The sequence below is a fragment of the Alternaria hordeiaustralica genome (assembly GCF_023758085.1).
Source record: "Alternaria hordeiaustralica strain BMP 2776 chromosome Unknown scaffold_9, whole genome shotgun sequence".
NCBI lineage: Eukaryota > Fungi > Ascomycota > Dothideomycetes > Pleosporales > Pleosporaceae > Alternaria > Alternaria hordeiaustralica.
Genome location: NW_026056781.1, coordinates 121,765 through 134,252, shown reverse-complemented (window position 1 = coordinate 134,252; position 12,488 = coordinate 121,765). Strand labels below are relative to the sequence as shown.

Sequence of the window (12,488 nt, the reverse complement as noted above, 5' to 3'; positions counted from 1 at the left end):
CCGCCCGGCAAAACGGTGTAGTCCGATGATAAGGAACCCCCGCATAACAAATGGGAGAGGTGCCTGTGGGAGACACGGGTACCTGAGTGGAGGACCGCACGACACTGTTGCCGTCGCTCGATGGACTGGGAGGGGTACAGGGGGATTCGCTGGCTGGACAATGGCGCCGTTGGCCTGCAAGACCGACGTGGCTGTCCATGTCCCGCTGAATTTTCGATATTCGATACTTCCCGCAGCGCGCTGCCATGCACCGTACCGTCGTCCGATGTGTTGTCCCTGCGGCCTCGCTGGAAATGACGAGAAGTGTTTTTTTCTTAGGCACCGTGGCTCACAGGCCTGGCACCAACTGCGCGGTGTTGGTCGAGAGATTGAGTTGGCGATGCCGGGGCGTGATTGGCCCCGGCGTGATGAGCGAAGCCATGCCAGGTGGGTGAGGGTGGCGTTGGGTACGCTCGTGTCGGAAACGAGGCAGCTTGAGCCGAGTGAATCGGCGTCGCCATACAGAGATGGATGGAGTTGGAGTGATTGATAGAGCTTTTTGGGTCCCAGATTTGAGAGTTCGGCATGGTGCGTCGAGGCAGGCGCTGAACAACGTGACCAGTTCTGTGGTGGCAGTCGCGGTGGGCGTAGCAATTGCCCGACGAAACTGAGGCTATTTTAGGTAGTCGCAGATCGGCAGGTCGAGCCACAACCCTGGAGGCAAGCACGGTTAAGCCTGAGCCTGCCAGCCGGTTAGGAGTCTGAGGAGTCTGACATCACGCTCCCTCCCGCTGCATTCACATCATTCGCCTCGCCGTCCATATCACTCTGCCTCCACTTCCATTTTCACGATTCACCAGCCGTTTGCGCCAAGTGCTACCCGTCGCCAAAGCCCGTCCACCATGCAGCCCACCCGCGTATAATCGCTTTCTCACGCTCGCGCCGCCTATCGCGACCGCCGCGACTCAACCCTCCACCCTATTCCCCTGCCTTGCTTCTGTCGCTGCCCTGGCGCTCGCACAGCTCCATGTGGCTGTTTGGGCGAAGACGCAGAAAGGCCGCTAAATTCAGAGACGGACCCACCGAGGTTACAGACAGGAAGCGGCCTGTCGCAGAGCAAGCCAGCACGATTCAGACGGCAAATGGACCGCGACGAGGGCCCAGCCAGCGCCAGCGCCGGCGAAGGGGTAGTTCACGCTCTACCGCATCGGTACGCGACGTTGAAAAGATGCTTCCCGAGCCCGCTTTTGCCAAAGACTGGGTGGTCCAAACGAGCGCCGAAGACATCACCGCCCTGCCCAAGCAGCACCGCTTGGCTCACAGCCCGCACCTGCGCCCAATAACCCACGACCACGCCGGAATCCCCTACAACTTCCACGACCACTCCCATTCCAGCCTGCCGCCCTCAGCAAAGGACCGTGGTAAGCTGCAGCGACCCCAGTCAATGCGCAAGGATATGCCCGGAGACTCTTCCCTGATCCGCCGCAAGTCGAGCAAGAGGCGAAAAGAACATGACCACGTCCGCGAAGAGGAGATACGCGCCATGTCATTACCAATGCCGCAGAAACGTCCAGCCGCCAGCTCGGGAGGCATGCTCCGCAGAGACAGCAAGAAGGTCAAGGGCGCCCTGAACCACCGCTTCGAGCGTCCCACGTCAAACGTATCGCTGCCCCTCGAAAACTCCATACATTCATCCATGTCTGGCAATTCAGAGAACCGAGCCTTCCGCGTGAGCGCGCTCGACATGTTCTCTCCCCGCCCGACTATCCGCGTCTCCGTCGGCTCCAACCACTACGCCAGCGACCGCATGTCGCCCAACACCTACAGCGACAAATCCACCCGCCGACCCATTAGCAGTACAGACGAGAAAGCGAGCCGAAGGACGAGCCGGATCGACGACCTCGCCGACGAACTCGACGCCGGAGCACTCCGCGATATCCTAGAACGAGACAAGAGGCGGAGAGAGAAGAAGGCCAAGGCCGACCAGGAGCGGTTGCGCAGGAGACTAGAGCGCCGTGCAGAGAAACAAAATGCCATGGAAGCAAGAGGCACGCCTGCGACTCCCAGCAAGGACGGCACCGGCATGGTCGGTCTCGGTATCGAGCGGGAGGCGCCTATGCCCATGGAGGATGTCCGCCCATCTACGCCGCCTCAGCCCCAGCAACTGGAGATGCCCGTCACACCCCGTGCTGAGTACAGTCAATTGCCGACGCCGTTGGAAAGTCCTACAGAAGACCCCGTTGTATCTGATGCCCGAGCTGTTCGTTATTCGCGAGGCAGTGCTTCCGCACAAGTACACACACGCGGACCTTCCAACGCTTCAATCTTGCCAGAACTCATCTCGGAGAAGCTTGCACATGACACGCCTGTAGATTCTATCGAGCACGCGAACGATCCTACCCGAAGCGGCTCGCTGCATCCCGTTGACACGGCCGATACCTTTGTCACGTCAAAACACGGTTCCTCTACACGCCGGCGTAGCTCAGAGGGCAGACGTATGGGTGTATTTGCATCTCTTTTCCGAAGAGGCAAACGCAACTCGCAAGACCAGGCACGACCCACACCATCAGAGATCTCATTTTCCAACACATCGCGAGAGTCCATGTCTCGCCAACCCCTCCCACCTCACCTGGTTGGAACCGCTCCTCCTACTCAACCAATTCAGATCAAGAGACCTTCCAGCGTACCCCGACGGACAATGTCCAAATTCAGGGAAGACCTACCGGAATTCCCCCTGTCACCTCCAGATTCCCGGGTGCAGTCGCCAGAAGTCCCTTCCACAAGCGTCATCGCCGCTCGCCGTAGAAGCCAGCATCTCTCAGACCTCCGTGTGGGATCACTTCCTGGAGATCGCTCAGATTCTCCAGTCAGTCCAGGGGCGCCTATCAATGTCATGTCGCAATCACTCGCCTCTGTCGACTCTGAGGGGTCGTGGCTCTCTGGTAGACCACCCAAGCGATCGTCGAACCGGTCGCAGATGCGCGCCAGTCTGACATCCTCAGCCCCGCAACGCAATGACGATTTCAGTGCGTCCTACGAGGAGTTAGGCATGGCGGACGATGAATACTTCAAAAAGTTAACCCCGCTGCCAGACCAAAGAGGTCGATCTCCTTATGCAAGCGATGATCGGGGACGCAAGGCTAGCAGCACGCTCATGACGCTAGACGCCGCTGCTGAGTCGGATGAGGAGGCTGAGCCTGCACCTGCGCAGATGCCTTCTGGCCAGGAAGAAGAATTTGTCCAAGGAAGCGTCGTTCGCCAGCCCACCATCATCCATCGCCGACCCCGCGTTAAATCGACTGAAGGCCTCCTAAGCATGTTTCTCGATGATACTGAGGATCCATCATCCAAGGTTGCCGATATGGGGCAAGAGTCACCGGACCCGGACTCACCGACGTCCCCAACGTCGGATAGTGAGCCAGTCATGCTTCAGCGCGCTAGAAGCGTCGATCTCGGGAAGGGTCACGTTCGTCACCTCAGCGCTGGTTCCGCTAGGCTCCTGGACATTCAGAAGCGATCTAGTACACCAGTACAAGGCCGATCGCACGGGCTGTCCGGGCAAGAGTAACACTCCCATTTTCGATGATTGATATGTTTCAGGAACACGCATGCATGCCACGCCGCGCCATTCATTTTGCTTTCCTTTGTATCCTGTCGCTCCTTACCATTTCCTTGCATGTCTCTTCCAACTACGACCACTCATTTGTATTTCCTTGCCTATCTCTTGCTTTTTCTGGCTTGGCTACATGCGTCTCCTGAACCAATCGACCCTTGGATGGATGTCCTCGCTCGGATTACCTACCTGCATTCGGATCGTCTTCCAGACTGCATAGCGTGGTGTTGGTGTTTGTTTCAGAGTTATTTTTCGGCATGTTACCACAAGCTGCCTGTGGCGGCTTCTGTGATGCCCTCATTTCCGGTTGTGATTTTTAGGCGTGTTAGGAAACATCTGTAGTATATAGACGGGCTTGAGGCCTGAATTCGGGATTTGGATTGTCACATTGTATAACGTTTAGGGCAGATACCACGGGCACGGCGTCGAGAAGATGCTGCGTTCACCACTCTTTATGAAGAGACTTTAGTTTAAATCAGCTGTATCAGCTTTGTATCTTGTATTATCGGACCTCGACGATGCTCTCATCGTGTTGTGACGTAGCGTGTACGTCTTGTAGGCCACTTCAAATGGCGGTGGTACAAGGAAATCTTAACCTAGCATGGCATCTCGCGCGACACAGAGATGACTGCTACGTCGAACACGATACCGTGAGCCGTGATTCTCTCGTATCCATTGCCGCATCTAACGTACGAGGCTGTTCAAAGGCAGGGGAAGCACATGCATGCCGCCGTCGCCTTGCCAAAGGAAGCAGGAGGACCCTGGTGGGGCAAATCGGGCGGTCGGGCAAGCACGTCATCTATCATGGCAGCCCCTCTGCGCCGCGAGTGTACAGTAATCCGCGCTTTATCATCATAACGCCAGACCTAGGAACCCTTTAGAAACCCTACTCCCTCGTCCGTTCCATATACCCGCCGATATTTGAAATTGTAAGTACTAAGTCCCTATCTCCAGCTACTCTCCGCCCGCCATCACAGCGAATCTTCGATTTGCGCAGGGACTCGAACGGCTTTGCCGAAAAATAAGCGCATCAGAATTGTTATCGGCAACGGCGGCCAGTTCATTCCATCAGCCGAATTCTTTGAAATCGCCTTCCCCTGCTGTCTCATTACCCTTCTACATATACTATGTTTGCGCCGTCGTCCTTCCGAGCCACCAGAACACTGCTCACATCTGCGCGTCTGCGAACAGCTATCCACCCCACATCGACCGCAAACCTCTACCGACCACTCTTCACCCAAAAGTTCTTCTCCAACACCGCCAAAATGAGCGACGAAAAGCAGGGTGTACACAACCTCATGAAGTGAGTCATTCCCGTCGCATCTCGCTTGAAATGCGCGACGTCATATGCCATCGGCATGCGCTGACGCGACGGCATCGTAGGACGAGCGACTTCGACGAGGCCATGGCTGTGAAGGACACCCTCATGGTCCTCGACTGCTTCGCGACATGGTGCGGCCCTTGTAAAGTGATCGCTCCCCAGGTCGTCAAGTAAGTACCCGCACTGCCCTGGCAGCTAGCCGCGACTAACCGCCTTGTAGGTTCTCCGAGAAGTACCCCAGCGCGCGCTTCTACAAGCTCGACGTCGACGAACTCTCCGAGGTTGCAGGAAAGCTCGGCATCCGCGCCATGCCCACCTTCATCCTTTTCAAGAACGGCGACAAGGTTGCCGAGGTCGTTGGTGCCAACCCCAAGGCCCTCGAGACCGCTATCCAGAACAACCTCGAGGCATAGAGCGCACAACCCAAGACGCCCCGCAAGCACCGACGATCGCGTCCAGCTCCAGACTAGACTCGGATATCGATTAGACGGATACTGTTTTGTTGAGGGTTTGAATCATGGGCAACAAGCGGGGAAGTAGCATCGTGATAATAATTTTCAATATCAACTGCTACAAACATCTTGCACTTGACCTTTGGAGACCTGAGGACCAAGAGGATTGATTCATAAGCGTTCAGTCCACTCCCAAACTGCCCCCGCGCCTATTTCCCATGTATTGTGGTCCTGGAGATGATGCGCTACTCCTCTGACTACTTTAAACGTCACACCATACCATTCTTCGGCACTATTGATAACACTCAAATCAGGCGTGGAGATGCCGTCAAACGTACGTCTGTGTGAATGGCATGTGGAGGCGTAACAGGTGTTCAGCTGCACCCTGCCGGTTGGGCAATGTGAACGGTAGCATTGTGAATGTGACAGTAGCTTTGATTCCTGAGAGTGTGCCTTGGGTGAGTCGCGATTACCAAGAACGATCGGAAAATTGACATTTGTAACTGAACTGAGGGAGATGGAAGGTGGGGCTTGGGCCAGAGGAGAAAGCACGGCTGGAACGCTAGTGTGGTTGTGCATCGTGTTGCAAAACTATCCCCAGACTCCCTCACCATTTTCGCACTTCGTCATTGTATAGACTAATTACTTCTATTTTGTTTTCTTTATTTCGCATCCAGACTTTGGCTGGCTCAGTATGCAAAGTAGGCTATTTCTAGAAACTGGATATTTTCCAAGAACATCAGCGCTTGCCACAGCTACTTCCCCCTTCGAGGCCACACGAGTTTTGTTCTAGCCCGAGCTTCTCAATGATAAAACTGCGCAACACATATCACCAGTTTGCACTTAAGTGCCTCAGAGAGGACCACTTGCGACAACAAAGGCGCATCTAGTACAACCTCCGTCTCCGCCCACCAACTTCTTAATTCTCTGGACGCCCAAACTTTCGTTCGTGACGAAATGGATTCAAGTTCTTTGCGAAGCGCTTGACCCGATCGCGCTTTGAATCCCTACGTTGCACACCTGATACTCGCTGCAAACCACCTAGAGCCGGCTGGTACATGTCACTGCTGATAGTCGGCACACGTACAGGTGTACTGTGATGCTCTGACACTGCAGATTCGTGTTCAAGAGCTGATGCGTTTGAAGTTGTGATGATCTCCGACTGCGGGAGTTTGTTCTTCGATTTCTCTTCCGGTAGACGTGTAGTTCTGGCGGCAGCAGCAGTTGTGGAGTGTCGTTTTGGGGCGGCTACTGGTTGCTGAGACAGATCGCCTAGATAAGTATGGTTGGAGCTTTCGGGAAGATATGAGTCTGGCTCAATGACTGGAAGATCTTGGTCCGAGTCGTACTCTTCAGCCGGCGGTGCAGGGAGTGGATGATCGGGTCGAAGGAAGTCTTCTGCCGTTGGCTGACGGATTAAGCCACTATTATTACCGTGCATAGCGCTCTTGGAATGTTCGTTCACATCATGACCGTGCAATGGGTATGGTGGTGATGGTGCAAACCCATATTCTCTTCTTTTCCTATCCATGATTGGCCCAACGTACTCATTATGGTCGGGCATATCGATAGAGTGCTGTTCACTAGACTGGATATCGCCCATGAAGGCGTTGTACGAGTACGCCAGCGGTTGGGTTCTGCCGAAACCGTTCTCCGCGGCAGCCCCTGGATGACATTGTGATGCAATATCATCTCTAGACGGATACTCCCACATGTGTTGACCTGCGTACAGAGTTGGCCGTGTGAGAGCAGAGGAGGATGGCGATAACTGCACTGGCCGTGACGCGGTGAACTGTACAGACGAAGAGCCTTCTAAAGGCTCTATCTGTGATGGCGTATTAGAACGTGATGAGGGGTATGGAGCCTTTGTTCCTGTGTCCATGCTTGATGTTCTCAGCATCCCTAGTACATGTCTTGCTCCGATGAACCTTGGCGGTATTATGGTAATGGAAAAGGTATTAAATTTCTGGTCACCTGTTTGTTGAGTTGAGGTTCAAGATCAGATGCGTATGATAACGAGTTCCTAGTGTGGACCAAATGCACTGTGTGGCAATGCGGCACAGCGCAAACGCTATGAAAGCCTGGTTTAATCGTAGGGGGGCTCAAGGAAGCGGGCGCCATCAATGACATGGCGGAATTCACAACCATCAAGTTCTTCAAATTCACTACGTTGCAGTGCTTCAGACACCAGAACATGAATGCACTTGCCAGATCACTACGTGCATAATACCTGCAGGTTCCGCATCTAACCAACAGCGACTGGACCGTCAACAATCAGTATATGCCTCATGTTACATACTAACATTCACATGCCGCCTACACTTTGATATGAGTTACCGACTCGCAGGGCAGAGAAGCTGCAACCTTCATCCTCCACAGTCATACAGAAGCTTACCTCCACCCACGATGTTCTCACCACTCAGCCAAAACCCTGTAACTCCCAACCGCACTGCACCGGCTCCTGTTACCAGCAGTCGGTGGGATAACGCTCGAGAATATAGGCGAAGGGTGCAACGAGCGCCTCAAATAGACCCTCGCTCTGATGCCTCGATCCCAGATGTAGAACAGCATGCCGAATTCTGGGTACGAAAGCTCGTCCTGGCCATGATAAATCTCGAAGACATCAAGGATCCTGAGAATTCAAGCGCAGCCAGGATGTTTCGACCGGAAGCGTACGACTCTCTACTGCTCGAGGCGACGTGTCGGGAAATCTTCTCAGCTTTAATCGACCGGTGCAAGAGCGGCTTCCGAGGGCCAGCTCAGTTCAACAAAGCCCTGAAACCCCACCGAGGTCTCGAAGCTGATGCTGATGCGACGTGCGCAGAGCGCATGCAGAATGTAGTAAATGCATTGCTTTGGAATAAAAGAGTTGCGAAAGACGTGTTATTTGAAGACTGGAAGATTCGGCTGCTTGTAAACCATCCTTTGGCTTACGATAAGGAGAAGGATTCGCAGAAGGGCTCGAATGATCAGCGGAGAAAGAGACTGGAATCTGAAAGGGAGAAGCTGAGGCAAACTGAACAAGAGTTGCTTGCTTATCGCTCTAGTCAGGAACGATCATAGATGCGGCTGTGGAGGAGCGAAGTGGCGGATAAGGCAGGACTACCGAATCAACTTCATGCGGATCAAGTCAATTGAAGATCTAAGCTTGACCAAAATATTCGTAAACTTCCTAAACAATTAGTATCAGTGAGAACGTCTCACCGGGACCGTTCTGTGAATTATTGAGTCAGCGACGTGACCCGGACTCTCTGCCAGGTGTGCAAGGAATCTGAAGGTGGCCTCTACAGATCCATCGCTCGCAATCAGCACTGATGATCGGTCTGCGATGCGTCGCTTCAGTAGTGCCTGAGTGATGAACGCTGCGCAGCGCTGGAGGTGGGTGCGGAAAGAGAGCACTTGAGGGGCGATAGCCAAAATTGGCCTAGTCCAGGCGGGGCATGCTTGGCGCTTGAACAAGGGTCCCGCGACCAGTCCACACCTTTCTTTCACGATGGTAGTAGTTATGCAGATGATGACCTCCATGCTTCCTTCCTTGCGTCTCAAGGCCCGATGGCGACGCAGCCGTTCGAACGCGTCGGTCATTGACAGGCTACCTTCCGCTCAACCATACCACCGTGACGAAGGCTCCGTTATGCCTAGGAGCAACAGTAAGACATAATGCAAGCTTTCAACACTCCCGAGGTCATTTGGGCAAAATCCATCGGAGCAGATCTTCAGGATAAGGGTTGCCACATTGCTTGATGAGGAAGGTCGCGATGTAGGGTTTGTCAAGATGTTGTCAGATCTTGGACGTCTGACCGTCTGGGTTTACTACTAGGTGGCCAACAACCCCTTCATATCTCATTTTGCTTTTCATTGGGTGCTATCTGCTTGGCCTGGTATCGAAATGCCTGCCAAGATCAGGTCACAAACGTTCAAGAACGGCGCAGCCGTTAGCATTGCTCGGCGCCAACCGCTTATCCGAGATACCCAGAAATCCAAGAACGTAGGATGGAATTCGAGCGAGTACCGAGCGCCTTGCACAGACAGTTATCTCTGGGCGATCAGGGTACCGGGAAGATTGTCTGGTGCCGAGAACGTTGTGAATGGTAATACAGTGCCACGACTTTGCTGAATGAGGCAGCTCGCAATCCGAAGGAAGATGCCAAAGAGATTTATATAACCCGGCGAGTCGGCCGAAGTGTTTGAGATAATCACGTTCTCACCAGCCGCCATGTCTACAGGGGCAAATCTCGAGATCGTTGACGCCGCATTGGCGAATGCACCTCGTCTTCACAACGACACACGGGGCAGTGCGAGCTTAGAGAAGCACGACAAGTTTGTGTCAACTTCCGAGAGTCTTGTTGGCCCCAATGGCGAGCAATACCCTACCGAAGAAGACTGGGGAAAGCTTCGTCGTGTATATGGCAAAGTCAATTGGATGAGTACGTACATCCTTTCTACAGGGTCTTCATGTACCATGCGCTGACGTACCAACCCACTACTAGTCTACATCATCGGTGTTGTAGAAATGTGTGAGCGTTTTGCTTACTACGGAACAACCGCCGTCTTTGTCAACTTCATCCAGAGAGACCTCCCCACGTCAGGACCCTTCCCTGAAGCTGGCGCTGCGGGCGACGGTCAACCAGGAGCCCTTGGAATGGGCCAGCGTGCTAGCACAGGCCTTGTCCAATTCAACTCATTCTTCTCGTACATCATGCCGCTAGTTGGTAAGCGTAATCTTTGTTCCCGAGCAAGAATTGTACTAATATTTTCACTAGGCGGTTGGGTTGCTGACGAATACTGGGGCAAATTCAAGACGATCTACTTCGCCATTGCCGTTGCTACACTTGGTCATATCTTAATCATCATTGCTGCGATCCCTCAGGTTATGGGACCAAACCCCGAAGGAGCTCTTGCCTCGTTCATTCTGGGCCTGATTCTGTTTGGCACCGGCGTGTAAGTATCTCCGCACGGAACGCACTCAATCCATATGTTGACCACTTGCAGGGGCTTTTTCAAATGCTGCATCTCTCCGCTTATCGCGGAGCAGTATGAAGCCAGTCATCCGCGAGCTTTTATTCGTACCGAGCCCAACGGTGAACGGGTGATAGTGGACCCGGGCATTACATACTCCCGAGTATACATGCGTTACTACCTTCTGATCAATGTTGGTGCGCTGGTCGGCCAAGTCTCTATGGGTAAGCAATGTTCGATGAACCATGCGATGCGGTAGCTGACGTTCATTACAGTATATGCCGAGAAATACGTCGGCTTCTGGCTCTCCTTCACGTTACCAACTATTCTCTTTGCGCTTTGCCCGCTTCTGATGGTCACCCTCAGCAAGCACTACGTCAAGAAACCTCCACAGGGTGATGTGCTGGTCAAGTCTATGAGAACATACGGGCTGGTTCTGAAAGGGCGCTTCTCGCTCAATCCCGTGCGTACGTGGAAGAATCTCTCTGATCCGAACATTTGGGACGCTGCAAAACCAAGCAAAGTCGCCAACAAGCCAGTATGGATGACTTTCGATGACGCGTGGGTGGACGAAGTTCGGCGTGGCATCAAGGCCTGTCAAGTATTCTTCTGGTTGCCCATCTTTTGGCTGCCTTACGGCCAAATGTGAGTATCATTTGTATCATGAATGCACGTAAGACAATCGCTGACCGTCTTCAAGGACCAGTAACCTGGTTTCGCAGGCGTCCACCATGAAGCTCAACGGTGTACCAAATGATGTGGTACATAACCTTGTATGTTCTCAACACCAAAACGCACGAGAGACAAATTCTAACGCGGATTTCTCATAGAACCCGTTCACATTGCTGATCTGCATTCCGATATTCGACAAATTCATCTACCCGAGGCTTGCTCGCTGGGGAATCAACTTCACCCCTTTGAAGAAAATCCAGGCTGGTTTCATCTGCGCTATGCTTTCCATGGTGGTTGCAGCAGTCATCCAACACTTCATCTACCAGAAATCGCCTTGCGGAGAGTTTCCCACAGACTGCGATCAACCACCGGATCTCTCAGTGTGGACTCAGGTTCCTGCATACATTCTCATCGCATTCTCGGAGATCTTCGCTAGCATCACAGGACTTGAGTACGCGTTCTCCAAAGCACCGAAGAACATGCGATCTTTGGTGACTGGCATGTTTTGGTTCACGCATGCTTTCTCGTCTGCCATCGCACAAGCCTTCGTGCCATTGGCTGGTGATCCATTGCTCGTGTGGCTGTACATGAGCATTGCCATCCTGACGTTCCTTGGTTGGGTTGGTTTTGCCTGGACTTTCCGCAGCTTGGACCGAGAGAATGACCAACTTGACAAACTCCCAGAAGGTGGCTTCCAGTCCAACGCTGAGTACACCGCGGCGAAGACAGAGAACGTGGAAAGGGCTTAATCTTGAGAGCATCGCTTAACGTTCGATGTTCAAGATCTCTGCTGGACTGTTACATAGCTTGTGGAATGGTAAAAGACGATTTTATACCCTATGTGCAACTCTTTATGGCTCGATGTGAAGCTCAAAGCCAGGCCTGCAGCCTACATTAACACGCAAGCATGCAAAGTAGATGACCTAACGTCAGTGTAGGCTCTAAGCCTGTTCAGCCTTTTTCTGGTACGAAGTGGAAGCAGCGGCCATGATTGAGAATGATGAGGCAACAGCCGATAACATTTGCTCCGCGGAGGCTAGCCAGGCTTCCGACACCGTCACGACCGCTCGCATCTACCAAAGGTGAGCAATCTTTTGCGACAATTTGCAAGACTCTATCGTCAGAAGATCAATAATTCCATCTTAAGATGGAGAAAAGGATACTCACAAGCTGACGAAGTCATTCTCAAGACAACTGTTGATCACCTTCTCGCGCGCACATCATGTAAAGCAGTAGCCGCCTCTATCGGTTGGTTCTTGCAAAGCATAGTTCATGCAAACACCAACATTACAAAGCCCAGCCCCGTTCAAACCGTTGCTTTGAAAAAAAAGACAGCGGCATGAACAATTATTCCCGACAACATACGTCAGATCCGTCACCCTTTTAGGGAAAGTGCCGCCTCGGGGAGCATGGGCGACGCTAAATCCAAGGCTCTAGCCATGAACACAACAAAAAGTCTCCAGCGAAAACCCACTTTCGCATCTCCCGTCAC

At 53.1% G+C, this 12,488-nt stretch overlaps 4 protein-coding genes across 4 annotated transcripts; all 4 read left to right on the top strand.

The window, feature by feature from the left end:
* Window positions 1-1,006: 1,006 nt before the first annotated feature.
* Window positions 1,007-3,547, top strand: J4E84_005281 (uncharacterized protein; the record flags this gene model as incomplete). The annotated part of the gene is given in 2 exon segments (XM_049387878.1): window positions 1,007-1,014; window positions 1,033-3,547. The coding sequence occupies 2 exon segments, from the start codon at window positions 1,007-1,009 to the stop codon at window positions 3,545-3,547; spliced, it is 2,523 nt and encodes an 840-aa protein (XP_049244118.1).
* Window positions 3,548-4,857: 1,310 nt separating this feature from the next.
* On the top strand, window positions 4,858-5,326 carry J4E84_005280 (uncharacterized protein; the record flags this gene model as incomplete). The annotated part of the gene is made up of 3 exons (XM_049387877.1): window positions 4,858-4,895; window positions 4,976-5,083; window positions 5,134-5,326. The coding sequence occupies 3 exons, from the start codon at window positions 4,858-4,860 to the stop codon at window positions 5,324-5,326; spliced, it is 339 nt and encodes a 112-aa protein (XP_049244117.1).
* A 2,445-nt stretch (window positions 5,327-7,771) lies between these two features.
* J4E84_005279 (uncharacterized protein) lies at window positions 7,772-8,428 on the top strand (the record flags this gene model as incomplete). Its single annotated transcript, XM_049387876.1, has 1 exon — window positions 7,772-8,428. The coding sequence occupies one exon, from the start codon at window positions 7,772-7,774 to the stop codon at window positions 8,426-8,428; it is 657 nt and encodes a 218-aa protein (XP_049244116.1).
* A 1,153-nt stretch (window positions 8,429-9,581) lies between these two features.
* J4E84_005278 (uncharacterized protein) lies at window positions 9,582-11,745 on the top strand (the record flags this gene model as incomplete). Its single annotated transcript, XM_049387875.1, has 7 exons — window positions 9,582-9,792; window positions 9,856-10,077; window positions 10,129-10,306; window positions 10,358-10,548; window positions 10,600-10,969; window positions 11,025-11,097; window positions 11,155-11,745. The coding sequence occupies 7 exons, from the start codon at window positions 9,582-9,584 to the stop codon at window positions 11,743-11,745; spliced, it is 1,836 nt and encodes a 611-aa protein (XP_049244115.1).
* Window positions 11,746-12,488: the final 743 nt, after the last annotated feature.